This window comes from Ranitomeya imitator, chromosome 3, assembly GCF_032444005.1.
Source record: "Ranitomeya imitator isolate aRanImi1 chromosome 3, aRanImi1.pri, whole genome shotgun sequence".
Lineage (NCBI taxonomy): Eukaryota > Metazoa > Chordata > Amphibia > Anura > Dendrobatidae > Ranitomeya > Ranitomeya imitator.
Genome location: NC_091284.1, coordinates 559,900,837 through 559,914,353, shown reverse-complemented (window position 1 = coordinate 559,914,353; position 13,517 = coordinate 559,900,837). Strand labels below are relative to the sequence as shown.

The 13,517-nt window shown below is 43.6% G+C and overlaps 1 protein-coding gene across 1 annotated transcript in view; it reads left to right on the top strand.

The window, feature by feature from the left end:
- MYO16 (myosin XVI) overlaps positions 1 to 13,517 on the top strand; it is a 701,007-nt gene that overhangs the window by 492,217 nt on the left and 195,273 nt on the right. The window contains exon 25 of the mRNA XM_069757932.1: positions 11,831 to 12,003. Within this exon, the coding sequence (XP_069614033.1) occupies positions 11,831 to 12,003 (173 nt within the window). The remainder of the gene's footprint in view (positions 1 to 11,830; positions 12,004 to 13,517) is intronic.

The window sequence follows — 13,517 nt, the reverse complement described above, 5'->3', positions numbered from 1 at the left end:
CACCCGCCGCTATTAACCTGTTAAATGCCGCTGTCAAACACAGACAGCGGCATTTAACTACCGCATCCGGCCGGGCGGCCGGAAATGACGTCATCGCCGCCCCCGTCACATGATGGGGGGTCGGCGATGCATCAGGAAGGTAACCATAGAGGTCCTTGAGACCTCTTTGGTTACTGATGCAGGCCTGCTGTGAGCGCCCCCCTGTGGTCGGCGCTCACAGCACACCTGCATTTCAGCTACATAGCAGCGATCTGATGATCGCTGTTATGTAGCAGAGCCGATCAAGTAGTGCCAGCTTCTAGCCTCCCATGGAGGCTATTGAAGCATGGCACAAGTAAAAAAAAAAAGTTTTTAAAAATATGAAAAAAAATATAAAAAATATAAAAGTTTAAATCACCCCCCTTTCGCCCCATCCTAAATAAAACAATAAAAAAAATCAAACATAAACATATTTGGTATCGCCGCGCTCAGAATCGCCCGATCTATCAATTAAAGAAAAGCATTAACCTCATCGCTAAAAGGCGTAGCGAGAAAAAAAACCCGAAACACCAGAATTACGTTTTTTTTGGTCGCCGCGACATTGCATTAAAATGCAATAACGGGCGATCAAAAGAACGTATCTGTGAAAAAATGGTATCATTAAAAACATCAGCTCGGCACGCAAAAAATAAGCCCTCACCCGACCCCAGATCATGAAAAATGGAGACGCTACGGGTATCGGAAAATGGCACTTTTTTTTTTTTTTTTTTAAGCAAAGTTTGGAATTTTTTTTCACCACTTGTATAAAAAATAAACTAGACATGTTAGGTGTCTATGAACTCGTAATGACCTAGAGAATCATAATGGCCGGTTAGTTTTAGCATTTAGTGAACCTAGCAAAAAAGCCAAACAAAAAACAAGTGTGGGATTGCCCTTTTTGTTTGCAATTTCACCGCACTTGGAATTTTTTTCCAGTTTTCTCGTAAAAGACATGGTAAAACCAATGGTGTCGTTCAAAAGTACAACTTGTCCCGCAAAAAATAAGCCCTCACATGACCATATTGACGGAAAAATAAAAAAGTTATGGCTCAGGGAAGGAGGGAAGTGAAAAACGAAAACGCAAAAATGAAAAAGGGCCGCGACTTGAAGGGGTTAATACCACTCCAACAGTAAAATATAAAAACCGCTAGAGTGGTGATTTAAATAGTCAACCCCATTCAGCTTACCATTAAATACTATTTCAATTTTCAGCTGTCTCATTAATTTGTAAGAGAGCTAACACATTTTCATCTTCTTTTTCTAATGTCAAAAGGGTTAAGAATTCCCTTTTAATCTGGAACTCGATGGTGTTATGTGGTCATCAATGTGATCTCATGTAATATTCTAATATTTACTATGTATTATCATGTACACAGTTTGCTTCCTTCAATGACATCAAACGATAGAGATGCTGTAAAATAACTTTAACATCAAATTTCTGTTCTCTGGGCTGGCGCCCTATTTTACAGTACATTAAGAATTGCACATAGGCACATAGGTCACTGCAATGTGAAGTGTCCAGAGAGAACACTGTACTAATGTCTAATATATTATTATTATTGTTTATTTATATAGCATAATTGATTCCACAGTGCTGTACATGAGAAGAGGTTACATACAAATTACAGATATCACTTAGGCTAGGTTCACATTACATTAATGGGTTAACGCTAACGGACAGCGTTGCACGGTGAAAATGTCACAATTAACGCCGTGCAACGGGTCCGTTAGCGCACCCATTGACCGCAATGTTATTTCTGCCTGTAGTGCATCGCTAGCGCGTGCCATTTTCGGCACGCGCTAGTGATGTGCCGTTCTTTTGTGATGGACATCGGACGCTGCTTGCAGCATCTGAGGCGCGTCCGAGGTCTGGTCCTCACTAGCGCAGATCGGGATCTGCACTAGCGGGGACGGCAAACGCGGACCAAAAAGAAACATTGCGTTAGCGCAATCCGCTAGCGCTATGCGCTTAACGGATTGCCCTAACGCAATGTGAACCTAGCCTTACAGTAAACAAACTAACAATTACAGGCTGATACAGAGGGGAGAAGAACCTGCCCTTGCGGGCTTACATTCTACAGAATGGTGGGGAAGAAAACAGTAGGTTGGAGGGTTGCAGCAGCTCTGGTGTTGGTGAGGCGGTAGCTCTGGTAGTGGTGAAGAGGCAGTGGGGTCAGTACAGGCTGTAAGCTTTCCTGAAGAGGTGGGTTTTCAGGTTCCGTGTGAAGGATCCGAATGTGGTTGATAGTCGGTCGTGTTGGGGCAAAGAATTCCAGAGGATGGGGGATATTCGGGTGAAGTCTTGGAGGCAGTTGTGTGAGGAGCGAATAAGTATGAAGGAGAGAAGGAGGTCTTGGGAGGGCTGGAGATTATGTGAGGGAATATATCGGGAGATTAGTTCAGAGATATATGGAGAAAAGAGGTTATGGATGGCTTTGTAGGTCAGTATTAATAATTTGTACTGGATACGCTGTGGGAATAGGAGCCAGTGAAGAGTTTTGCAAAGGGGAGATGCGGAGGAGTAGCAAGGAGAGAGATTAATTAATCAGGCAGAAGGGTTAAGGATGGACTGGAGAGGTGCAAGGGTGTTAACTGGGAGGCCACAGGAAAGGATGTTGCAGTAGTCGAGGTGAGAGATGATGAGGGCATGCAAAAGCATTTTAGTAGACTGAGGAAGGGATGAATTCTGGAGATATTTTTGAGCTGGAGGCGATAGGAGGTGGAAAGAGCTTGCATTTGCGATTTGAAGGACAGGGCAGAGTCAAGGGTTACTTCGAGGCAGCGGACTTCTGGTACGGGGGAAAGCGTGATGTCGTTAATTGCAATATATAGGTCAGGTAAGGAAGATCTGTGAGATGGAGGAAAGATGATGAGTTCAGATTTGTCCATGTTGAGTTTTAGGAAGCAAGAGGAGAAGAAGGAGGATATGGCTAATAGACACACTGGGATTCTGGACAGCAGAGAGGTGACGTCTGGGCTAGAGAGGTAGATCTGAGTGTCATCAGCGTAAACATGGTACTAGAATCCATGGGAATTTATGAGTAGTCCCAGGCCAAGTGTATACATTGAAAAGAGTAAGGGTCCTAGAACAGAGCCTTTGGGGACTCCAAGAGAGAGGATGGGTTGAGGAGGTAGTGTGGGAGTGGGAGACGCTGAATGTGCAGTTGGAAAGGTATGAGGAGATCCAGCACAGGGTGAGGTCTTTGATGCCAAAGGAGGAGAGGATCTGTAGTAGGAGCAGTGGTCAACAGTGTCAAAAGCAGAGCATAGGTCTAGGAGGAGGAGTGTAGAGTATTGTCTGTTAGCTTTGGTTGTAAGTAGGTCGCTAACTAATTTTGGTCTGGGCAGTCTCAGTGGAGTGATGGGGGCAGAAACCAGATTGTAGATTGTCAAAGAGCAAGTTAGAGGAGAGGTGGGAGGAAAGTTCAGCGTGGATGTGCTGCTCCAGGAGTTTGGAAGTGAATGGGAGCAGCGATATTGGGCGATAGCTTGACATAGCAGCATAGTGGCATTAAAGGGACACTGTCACCTGAATTTGGAGGGAACAATCTTCAGCCATGGAGGCGGGGTTTTTGGGTGTTTGATTCACCCCTTCCTTACCCGCTGGCTGCATGCTGGCTGCAATATTGGATTGAAGTTCATTCTCTGTCCTCGGTAGTACACGCCTGCGCAAGGGAAGATTGCCTTGCGCAGGCGTGTACTATGGAGGACAGAGAATGAACTTCAATCCAATATTGCAGCCAGCATGCAGCCAGCGGGTAAGGAAAGGGTGAATCAAAAACCCCCAAACCCCGCCTCCATGGCTGAAGATTGTTCCCTCCAAATTCAGGTGACAGTGTCCCTTTAACAATCTTACTCCCCTATGTCCCATTTTTTAAAGTAGTTTTATGAAATTGTGACATCATGCTAGTATCAGGGCTTTTTGACTTATCTGATTTCTCATTCTTATATGGTTTTAAATATGCAATAGAAAAATAATAATGGTAATAATAATAATAATAATAATAATAATAATAAGAAAGCTTTTATAAGCTTTGCAAAATACATCTTGCCAAATCAGACAAGGTGATTTTCTGGATTTGTTTTCTCAATTTTGACTCTCATAGTTGTGGTCCAACTGATGTCGATTACAGGCCTCTCTCATCTTTTTAAGTGGGAGAACTTGCACAATTGGTGGCTGAATAAATACTTTTTTTCCCACTGTATATAACATGCTAGGAATATTGATGTCATATTTATTGATCTGAAAATCTGCCCTCCGTAGCCGTGATTACTGATAAGAATAATGAATATGATCTGCCATGGTGAGAAAAATGCTGCACATACTAATATTTGTCTTATTAGATCTGTTTAGATTTCACATACACTTGTACTGTTCCCGGTCATTTTTGACCGTCCTTATAAAATAATCATTTTTAGCTAATCTAAGTGGTTTTTTTAAACAGTTTTTGCACTATTATATTGCTTGTGAAGATGGTTGTTCAAATACCAGAAAAAAATATAAATACAAAGCTTGTTTTATATTTTTTTTATATCCAAAAGGGAACATGGTATTTTTTCGATTTTTGTAAAAATTGATTATTTTTGCAGATAAAAAAAAAATCTTGATCTAAATGTTAACTATAAGTAATAATATCAAACATTATGTAGATATACTTTTTTCAAAGGCAAAAAAAAAAAAAAAAGCTTTTTTCTCTATAAAATGGCAAAAAACGTTGTTTTTTATAGACTTATACTGTTCCCGGTCATTTTTGACCGGACCTAACATCCTCGTCTGTATCGGAGTCGTTTATAAACTCCTCCAATTCAGCTTGGGTGAAGTGTCTTCTTCTCATGCTGTAAGGCATCACTGTTGAATGAAAAAATAAAATATATCCATAAACAATGAATGAAAAAAAAAATCAAAACAATTTCGCAACAATACACACAATAACGTCCCGTCACACATTGAGATATGCCCTGTGATTATGGTGCTGGAGCGTCGCAAACAAAAATGAGGCATGCACTCATTCTATCACAGCAGTGAGAATATGTACTCATAAGCAGACATTGAGTCTACACAACCCTAATGCTAACCCCCTATCATCCATTCTATCACAGCAGTGTTATGGCTGGCAATCAGGCAACACAGCGTGCAGTAATCAGCGCACATACAGAGATCTGGCAATAACCAAAAACAATAGGACGAGCTCTGAGACGTGGAATCTCTGTAGACTGCAGTACCTGATCTATCCTCACACAACTATAAGCAGCAGTGGATTGCGCCTATCACTACCTATGCAACTCGGCACTGCCTGAGGAGCTGACTAGCCTGAAGATAGAAATACAAGCCTGACTTACCTCAGAGAAATACCCCAAAGGAATAGGCAGCCCCCCACATATAATGACTGTTAGCAAGATGAAAAGACAAACGTAGGAATGAAATAGATTCAGCAAAGTGAGGCCCGATATTCTAGACAGAGCGAGGATAGCAAAGAGAACTATGCAGTCTACAAAAAACCCTAAAACGAAAATCACGCAAAGGGGCAAAAAGACCCACCGTGCCGAACTAACAGCACGGCGGTGCACCCCTTTGCTTCTCAGAGCTTCCAGCAAAAGTTAATAGCAAGCTGGACAGAAAAAACAGAAAACAAACTAGAAGCACTTATCTAGCAGAGCAGCAGGCCCAAGGAAAGATGCAGTAGCTCAGATCCAACACTGGAACATTGACAAGGAGCAAGGAAGACAGACTCAGGTGGAGCTAAATAGCAAGGCAGCCAACGAGCTCACCAAAACACCTGAGGGAGGAAGCCCAGAGACTGCAATACCACTTGTGACCACAGAAGTGAACTCAGCCACAGAATTCACAACAGTACCCCCCCCTTGAGGAGGGGTCACCGAACCCTCACCAGAACCCCCAGGCCGACCAGGATGAGCCACATGAAAGGCACGAACAAGATCTGGGGCATGGACATCAGAGGCAAAAACCCAGGAATTATCTTCCTGAGCATAACCCTTCCATTTGACCAGACTGGAGTTTCCGTCTAGAGACACGAGAATCCAAAATCTTCTCCACAATATACTCCAATTCCCCCTCCACCAAAACAGGGGCAGGAGGCTCCACAGATGGAACCATAGGTGCCACGTATCTCCTCAACAACGACCTATGGAATACATTATGTATGGAAAAGGAGTCTGGGAGGGTCAGACGAAAAGACACCGGATTGAGAATCTCAGAAATCCTATACGGACCAATAAAACGAGGTTTAAATTTAGGAGAGGAAACCTTCATAGGAATATGACGAGAAGATAACCAAACCAGATCCCCAACACGAAGTCGGGGTCCCACACGGCGTCTGCGATTAGCGAAAAGCTGAGCCTTCTCCTGGGACAAGGTCAAATTGTCCACTACCTGAGTCCAGATCTGCTGCAACCTGTCCACCACAGAATCCACACCAGGACAGTCCGAAGACTCAACCTGTCCTGAAGAGAAACGAGGATGGAACCCAGAATTGCAGAAAAATGGAGAGACCAAGGTAGCCGAGCTGGCCCGATTATTAAGGGCGAACTCAGCCAACGGCAAAAATGACACCCAATCATCCTGGTCAGCGGAAACAAAACATCTCAGATATGTTTCCAAGGTCTGATTGGTTCGTTCGGTCTGGCCATTAGTCTGAGGATGGAAGGCCGAGGAGAAAGATAGGTCAATGCCCATCCTACCACAAAAGGCTCGCCAGAACCTCGAGACAAACTGGGAACCTCTGTCAGAAACAATATTCTCAGGAATGCCATGTAAACGAACCACATGCTGGAAGAACAAAGGCACCAAATCAGAGGAGGAAGGCAATTTAACCAAGGGCACCAGATGGACCATTTTAGAAAAGCGATCACAGACCACCCAAATGACCGACATTTTTTGAGAAACGGGAAGGTCAGAAATGAAATCCATCGAAATATGTGTCCAAGGCCTCTTCGGGACCGGCAAGGGCAAAAGCAACCCACTGGCACGTGAACAGCAGGGCTTAGCCCTAGCACAAATTCCACAGGACTGCACAAAAGCACGCACATCCCGTGACAGAGACGGCCACCAGAAGGATCTAGCAACCAACTCCCTGGTACCAAAGATTCCTGGATGACCGGCCAGCACCGAACAATGAAGTTCAGACATAACTTTACTAGTCCACCTATCAGGGACGAACAGTTTCTCGGCCGGACAACGATCAGGTTTATTAGCCTGAAATTTCTGCAACACTCTCCGCAAATCAGGGGAGATGGCAGACACAATGACTCCTTCCTTGAGGATACTCGCCGGCTCAGATAACCCCGGAGAGTCGGGCACAAAACTCCTAGACAGAGCATCCGCCTTCACATTTTTAGAGCCCGGAAGGTATGAAATCACAAAATCAAAACGAGCAAAAAATAACGACCAACGGGCCTGTCTAGGATTCAAGCGCTTGGCAGACTCAAGATAAGTAAGGTTCTTATGATCAGTCAAAACCACCACGCGATGCTTAGCACCCTCAAGCCAATGACGCCACTCCTCGAATGCCCACTTCATGGCCAGCAACTCTCGGTTGCCCACATCATAATTACGCTCAGCAGCAGAAAATTTCCTGGAAAAGAAAGCACATGGTTTGAACACTGAGCAACCAGAACCTCTCTGTGACAAAACCGCCCCTGCACCAATCTCAGAAGCATCAACCTCGACCTGGAACGGAAGAGAAACATCAGGTTGACACAACACAGGGGCACAGCAAAAACGACGCTTCAACTCCTGAAAAGCTTCCACGGCAGCAGAAGACCAATTAACCAAATCAGCACCCTTCTTGGTCAAATCGGTCAATGGTCTGGCAATGCTAGAAAAATTACAGATGAAGCGACGATAAAAATTAGCAAAGCCCAGGAATTTCTGCAGACTTTTTAGAGATGTCGGCTGAGTCCAATCCTGGATGGCCTGAACCTTAACCGGATCCATCTCGATAGTAGAAGGGGAAAAGATGAACCCCAAAAATGAAACTTTCTGCACACCGAAGAGACACTTTGATCCCTTCACGAACAAGGAATTAGCACGCAGTACCTGGAAAACCATTCTGACTTGCTTCACATGAGACTCCCAATCATCTGAGAAGATCAAAATGTCATCCAAGTAAACAATCAAGAATTTATCCAGATACTCACGGAAAATGTCATGCATAAAAGACTGAAAAACAGATGGAGCATTGGCAAGTCCGAACGGCATCACCAGATACTCAAAATGACCCTCGGGCGTATTAAATGCCGTTTTCCATTCATCTCCCTGCCTGATTCTCACCAGATTATACGCACCACGAAGATCAATCTTAGTAAACCAACTAGCCCCCTTAATCCGAGCAAACAAGTCAGAAATCAATGGCAAGGGATACTGAAACTTAACAGTGATCTTATTAAGAAGGCGGTAATCAATACACGGTCTTAGCGAACCATCCTTCTTGGCTACAAAAAAGAACCCTGCTCCCAATGGTGACGACGATGGGCGAATATGTCCCTTCTCCAGGGACTCCTTCACATAACTGCGCATAGCGGTGTGTTCAGGTACGGACAAATTAAATAAACGACCCTTAGGGAATTTACTACCAGGAATCAAATCGATAGCACAATCACAATTCCTATGCGGAGGTAGGGCATCAGACTTGGACTCTTCAAATACATCCTGAAAGTCCGACAAGAACTCTGGGATGTCAGAAGGAATGGATGACGAAATAGACAAAAATGGAACATCACCATGTACTCCCTGACAACCCCAGCTGGTTACCGACATAGAGTTCCAATCCAATACTGGATTATGGGTTTGTAGCCATGGCAACCCCAACACGACCACATCATGCAAATTATGCAGTACCAGAAAGCGAATAACTTCCTGATGTGCAGGAGCCATGCACATGATCAGCTGGGCCCAGTACTGAGGCTTATTCTTGGCCAAAGGTGTAGCATCAATTCCTCTCAACGGAATAGGACACCGCAAAGGCTCCAAGAAAAATCCACAACGTTTAGCATAATCCATCAGATTCAGGGCAGCGCCTGAATCCACAAACGCCATGACAGAATACGATGACAAAGATCACATTAAGGTAATGGACAAAAGGAATTTGGATTGTACAATACCAATAACGGCAGAGCTATCGAACCGCCTAGTGCGTTTAGGACAATTAGAAATAGCATGAGTAGAATCACCACAATAGAAACACAGTCTGTTCAGACGTCTGTGTTCTTGCCGTTCTACTTTAGTCATAGTCCTGTCGCACTGCATAGGCTCAGGTTTACTCTCAGACAATACCGCCAGATGGTGCACAGATTTACGCTCGCGCAAGCGACGACCGATCTGAATGGCCAAGGACATAGACTCATTCAAACCAGCAGGCATAGGAAATCCCACCATTACATCCTTAAGAGCTTCAGAGAGACCCTTTCTGAACAAAGCCGCTAGTGCAGATTCATTCCACAGAGTGAGTACTGACCACTTCCTAAATTTCTGACAATATACTTCTACATCATCCTGACCCTGGCATAAAGCCAGCAGATTTTTCTCAGCCTGATCCACTGAATTAGGCTCATCGTAAAGCAATCCCAGCGCCTGGAAAAATGCATCAACATTACTCAATGCAGAATCTCCTGGTGCAAGAGAAAACGCCCAGTCCTGTGGGTCGCCGCGCAAAAAAGAAATAATAATCAAAACCTGTTGAATAGGATTACCAGAAGAATGAGGTTTCAAGGCCAAAAATAGCTTACAATTATTTCTGAAGCTCAGGAACTTAGTTCTGTCACCAAAAAACAAATCAGGAATCGGAATTCTTGGTTCTAGCATCGATTTCTGATCAATAGTATCTTGAATCTTTTGTACATTTACAACGAGATTATCCATTGAGGAGCACAGAGCCTGAATATCCATGTCCACAGCTGTGTCCTGAAGCACTCTAATGTCTAGGGGAAAAAAAAGACTGAAGACAGAGCTAAGAAAAAAAAATGATGTCAGGATTTCTTTTTTCCCTCTATTGGGAATCATTGGTATGGCTCCTTGTACTGTTATGGCTGGCAATCAGGCAACACAGCGTGCAGTAATCAGCGCACATACAGAGATCTGGCAATAACCAAAAACAATAGGACGAGCTCTGAGACGTGGAATCTCTGTAGACTGCAGTACCTGATCTATCCTCACACAACTATAAGCAGCAGTGGATTGCGCCTATCACTACCTATGCAACTCGGCACTGCCTGAGGAGCTGACTAGCCTGAAGATAGAAATACAAGCCTGACTTACCTCAGAGAAATACCCCAAAGGAATAGGCAGCCCCCCACATATAATGACTGTTAGCAAGATGAAAAGACAAACGTAGGAATGAAATAGATTCAGCAAAGTGAGGCCCGATATTCTAGACAGAGCGAGGATAGCAAAGAGAACTATGCAGTCTACAAAAAACCCTAAAACGAAAATCACGCAAAGGGGCAAAAAGACCCACCGTGCCGAACTAACAGCACGGCGGTGCACCCCTTTGCTTCTTAGAGCTTCCAGCAAAAGTTAATAGCAAGCTGGACAGAAAAAACAGAAAACAAAGTAGAAGCACTTATCTAGCAGAGCAGCAGGCCCAAGGAAAGATGCAGTAGCTCAGATCCAACACTGGAACATTGACAAGGAGCAAGGAAGACAGACTCAGGTGGAGCTAAATAGCAAGGCAGCCAACGAGCTCACCAAAACACCTGAGGGAGGAAGCCCAGAGACTGCAATACCACTTGTGACCACAGAAGTGAACTCAGCCACAGAATTCACAACACAGCAGTGAGAATATGTACTCATAAGCAGACATTGAGTCTACACAACCCTAATGCTAACCCCCTATCATCCATTTTATCACAGCAGTGAGAATATTGAATAATTTTAGAATAAAAGAATAATTTATCTGTAACATACCTGTAAAAATGGGACTTCAGAGCTCTGACGTCTGAACCTCTGCTCACTCTGTGTTGTCTCCAGCTGAACTGAAACTCTACACTGCTATGTTATCTGTCTACAGATAAGATCAGAGCAGACACCACCCTGCAGCAGGAAAAAGCTCACAGTACAACACTTTAGGTGAATTCTGCTTAGGACAGCATTGCACAGTGTAATACTGTACAACCAGCAAACACATGGAAAATCAGAAAATCATGATTTACAATATGAAATGTTGACAACTGAATGGAACTAGATCTATATGAACAGCAGGGTAAATAAAAACCAGTGAAATAAATTGCGCATAGCTATACTGGAAGTGAATCCGTCGGCTGTATCGCAACTTGAAAATGTTGGTATGTGTAAATCTTTTCTGACCAAAAGTAGTCAGATACATTGATAAATAGTAGTAGATGCAATATATAGTTCAAAATGAGGTGATAGCACCTTTATTTTTGTCAAAAATTGTCTGGAGAGCTGAATAAAGGCCTATCGGTCATTTTTGACCGAACAGTACAAGTGTAAAAAAAATTGTACCAAATAAAGTAAACAAAAATAAAAAAAATAAAAAATTCCCACAGAGAGTACCCCCCTAATGACGAAAAGTCAGGGAGCCTCAAGTCTCAGAATCACACGCTGAATTTTTATAACATTATAGAATTTCAAAAACGGTCATTTTTGTCCTAACAGAACAGCAGGGTTAATATATCTCATATTTATTATAGATGTATTAATAAAAGCTACCTTTGTTAGAGAGGGATTTCAATCTGGGGTTCTCCCATTTTCGTTCATATATGTAAATATATTATAGCACAGTTTGAACTTAGCCGCTTTGACCAAATTATGATTGTCATAAATGTTGTTTTATAGCTAGTGAAAATGTTGTGATCAACCAGATGTTCCAGTCTAAACTGACACAAACAGGATCCCTTGTACCACCATATCCTCCACTTAAACTTAGAGGACCCAAAGCAGCCTTACTTTTAAAAAAAACATCAACTACTTCAAATGGTGAGACCAAAAGAATCTTGGAACTCAGTAAGGTAAGATCCATATAGGTAAAAATGGATGACTCTTCAATAATGTTTGGATCATCACTGTCATACAGCATTATAATCCAATATGTCTAGCAAAAAATGCATTGTACTGTACTCGGTAAGCTGTGTAGTTTTGCAATGGACTTGCACTATCAAAGTTGGGAAGAAATATTTACTACATAATGAGTACATTAGTGTTGTAAAATAATTATGTGCTGTCCGAGGCACCTTTGTGAACAAAAAAATATATAAATATTATATTGCTATTTTTAACATTTTTAAGTTTGTTTTGTTTTACTTTTAAAATTGTTATCACCATTCTCTTTTCTGTTGTGTATTATTTTCTATATGCTTTCATTGTAGAGCTATGAAGCTCATGAAGATAAGCATATTTTCCATCCTGGTACAATCTGAAAAAATATTTGGATCACACATGGGCCAATGTTATTCCATTGGGCCATGCACATGTCCAATGTTTTGCTTGGACCAAGTCAGTATGAAAAAAGATTGCAGCATACACGATTTACATAAATAAGATTATAATGCTGTTAATTGAAGACTTAAGGCCCCGTCACACATAGCGACGCTGCAGCGATACCGACAACGATCCGGATCGCTGCAGCGTCGCTGTTTGGTCGCTGGAGAGCTGTCACACAGACCGCTCTCCAGCGACCAACGATGCCGGTAACCAGGGTAAACATCGGGTTACTAAGCGCAGGGCCGCGCTTAGTAACCCGATGTTCACCCTGGTTACCATCCTAAAAGTAAAAAAAACAAACACTACATATTTACCTACAGCCGTCTGTCCTCCAGCGCTGTGCTCTGCTCTCCTCCTGTACTGGCTGTGAGCGCCGGTCAGCCGGAAAGCAGAGCGGTGACGTCACCGCTCTGCTTTCCGGCCGCTGTGCTCACACAGACAGTACAGGAGGAGTGCAGAGCGCCGAGGACAGACAGCGGTAGGTAAGTATGTACTGTTTGTTTTTTTTACTTTTAGTATGGTAACCAGGGTAAACATCGGGTTACTAAGCGCGGCCCTGCGCTTAGTTACCCGATGTTTACCCTGGTTACCAGTGAAGACATCGCTGAATCGGCGTCACACACGCTGATTCAGCGATGTCAGCGGGACCTCAACGATCAAAAAATGGCCCAGGCCATTCCGACACGACCAGCGATCTCACAGCAGGGGCCTGATCGCTGGTACGTGTCACACATAGCGAGATCGCTACTGAGATCGCTGTTGCGTCACAAAACTTGTGACTCAGCAGCGATCTCGCTAGCGATCTCGCTATGTGTGACGGGGCCTTTACTGAGCCACAGGCTGGGCTTATCATGGAGAGGCTTGACTAGGCGTCTGCCAGACCTTGACTAGGGCCTCCAATGGTGAGGATAGTCTGGGCTGCCAGTAGACAGCAGGTACCATTCCAGGGCAGACTGCAGCAGCTGACCGGTGGGGGTGGGGGGGTCAGAGGTGCTGGTACATGGTACTGAAGGGCAAGAGAGAGGCATAGTCAGACTGTTTG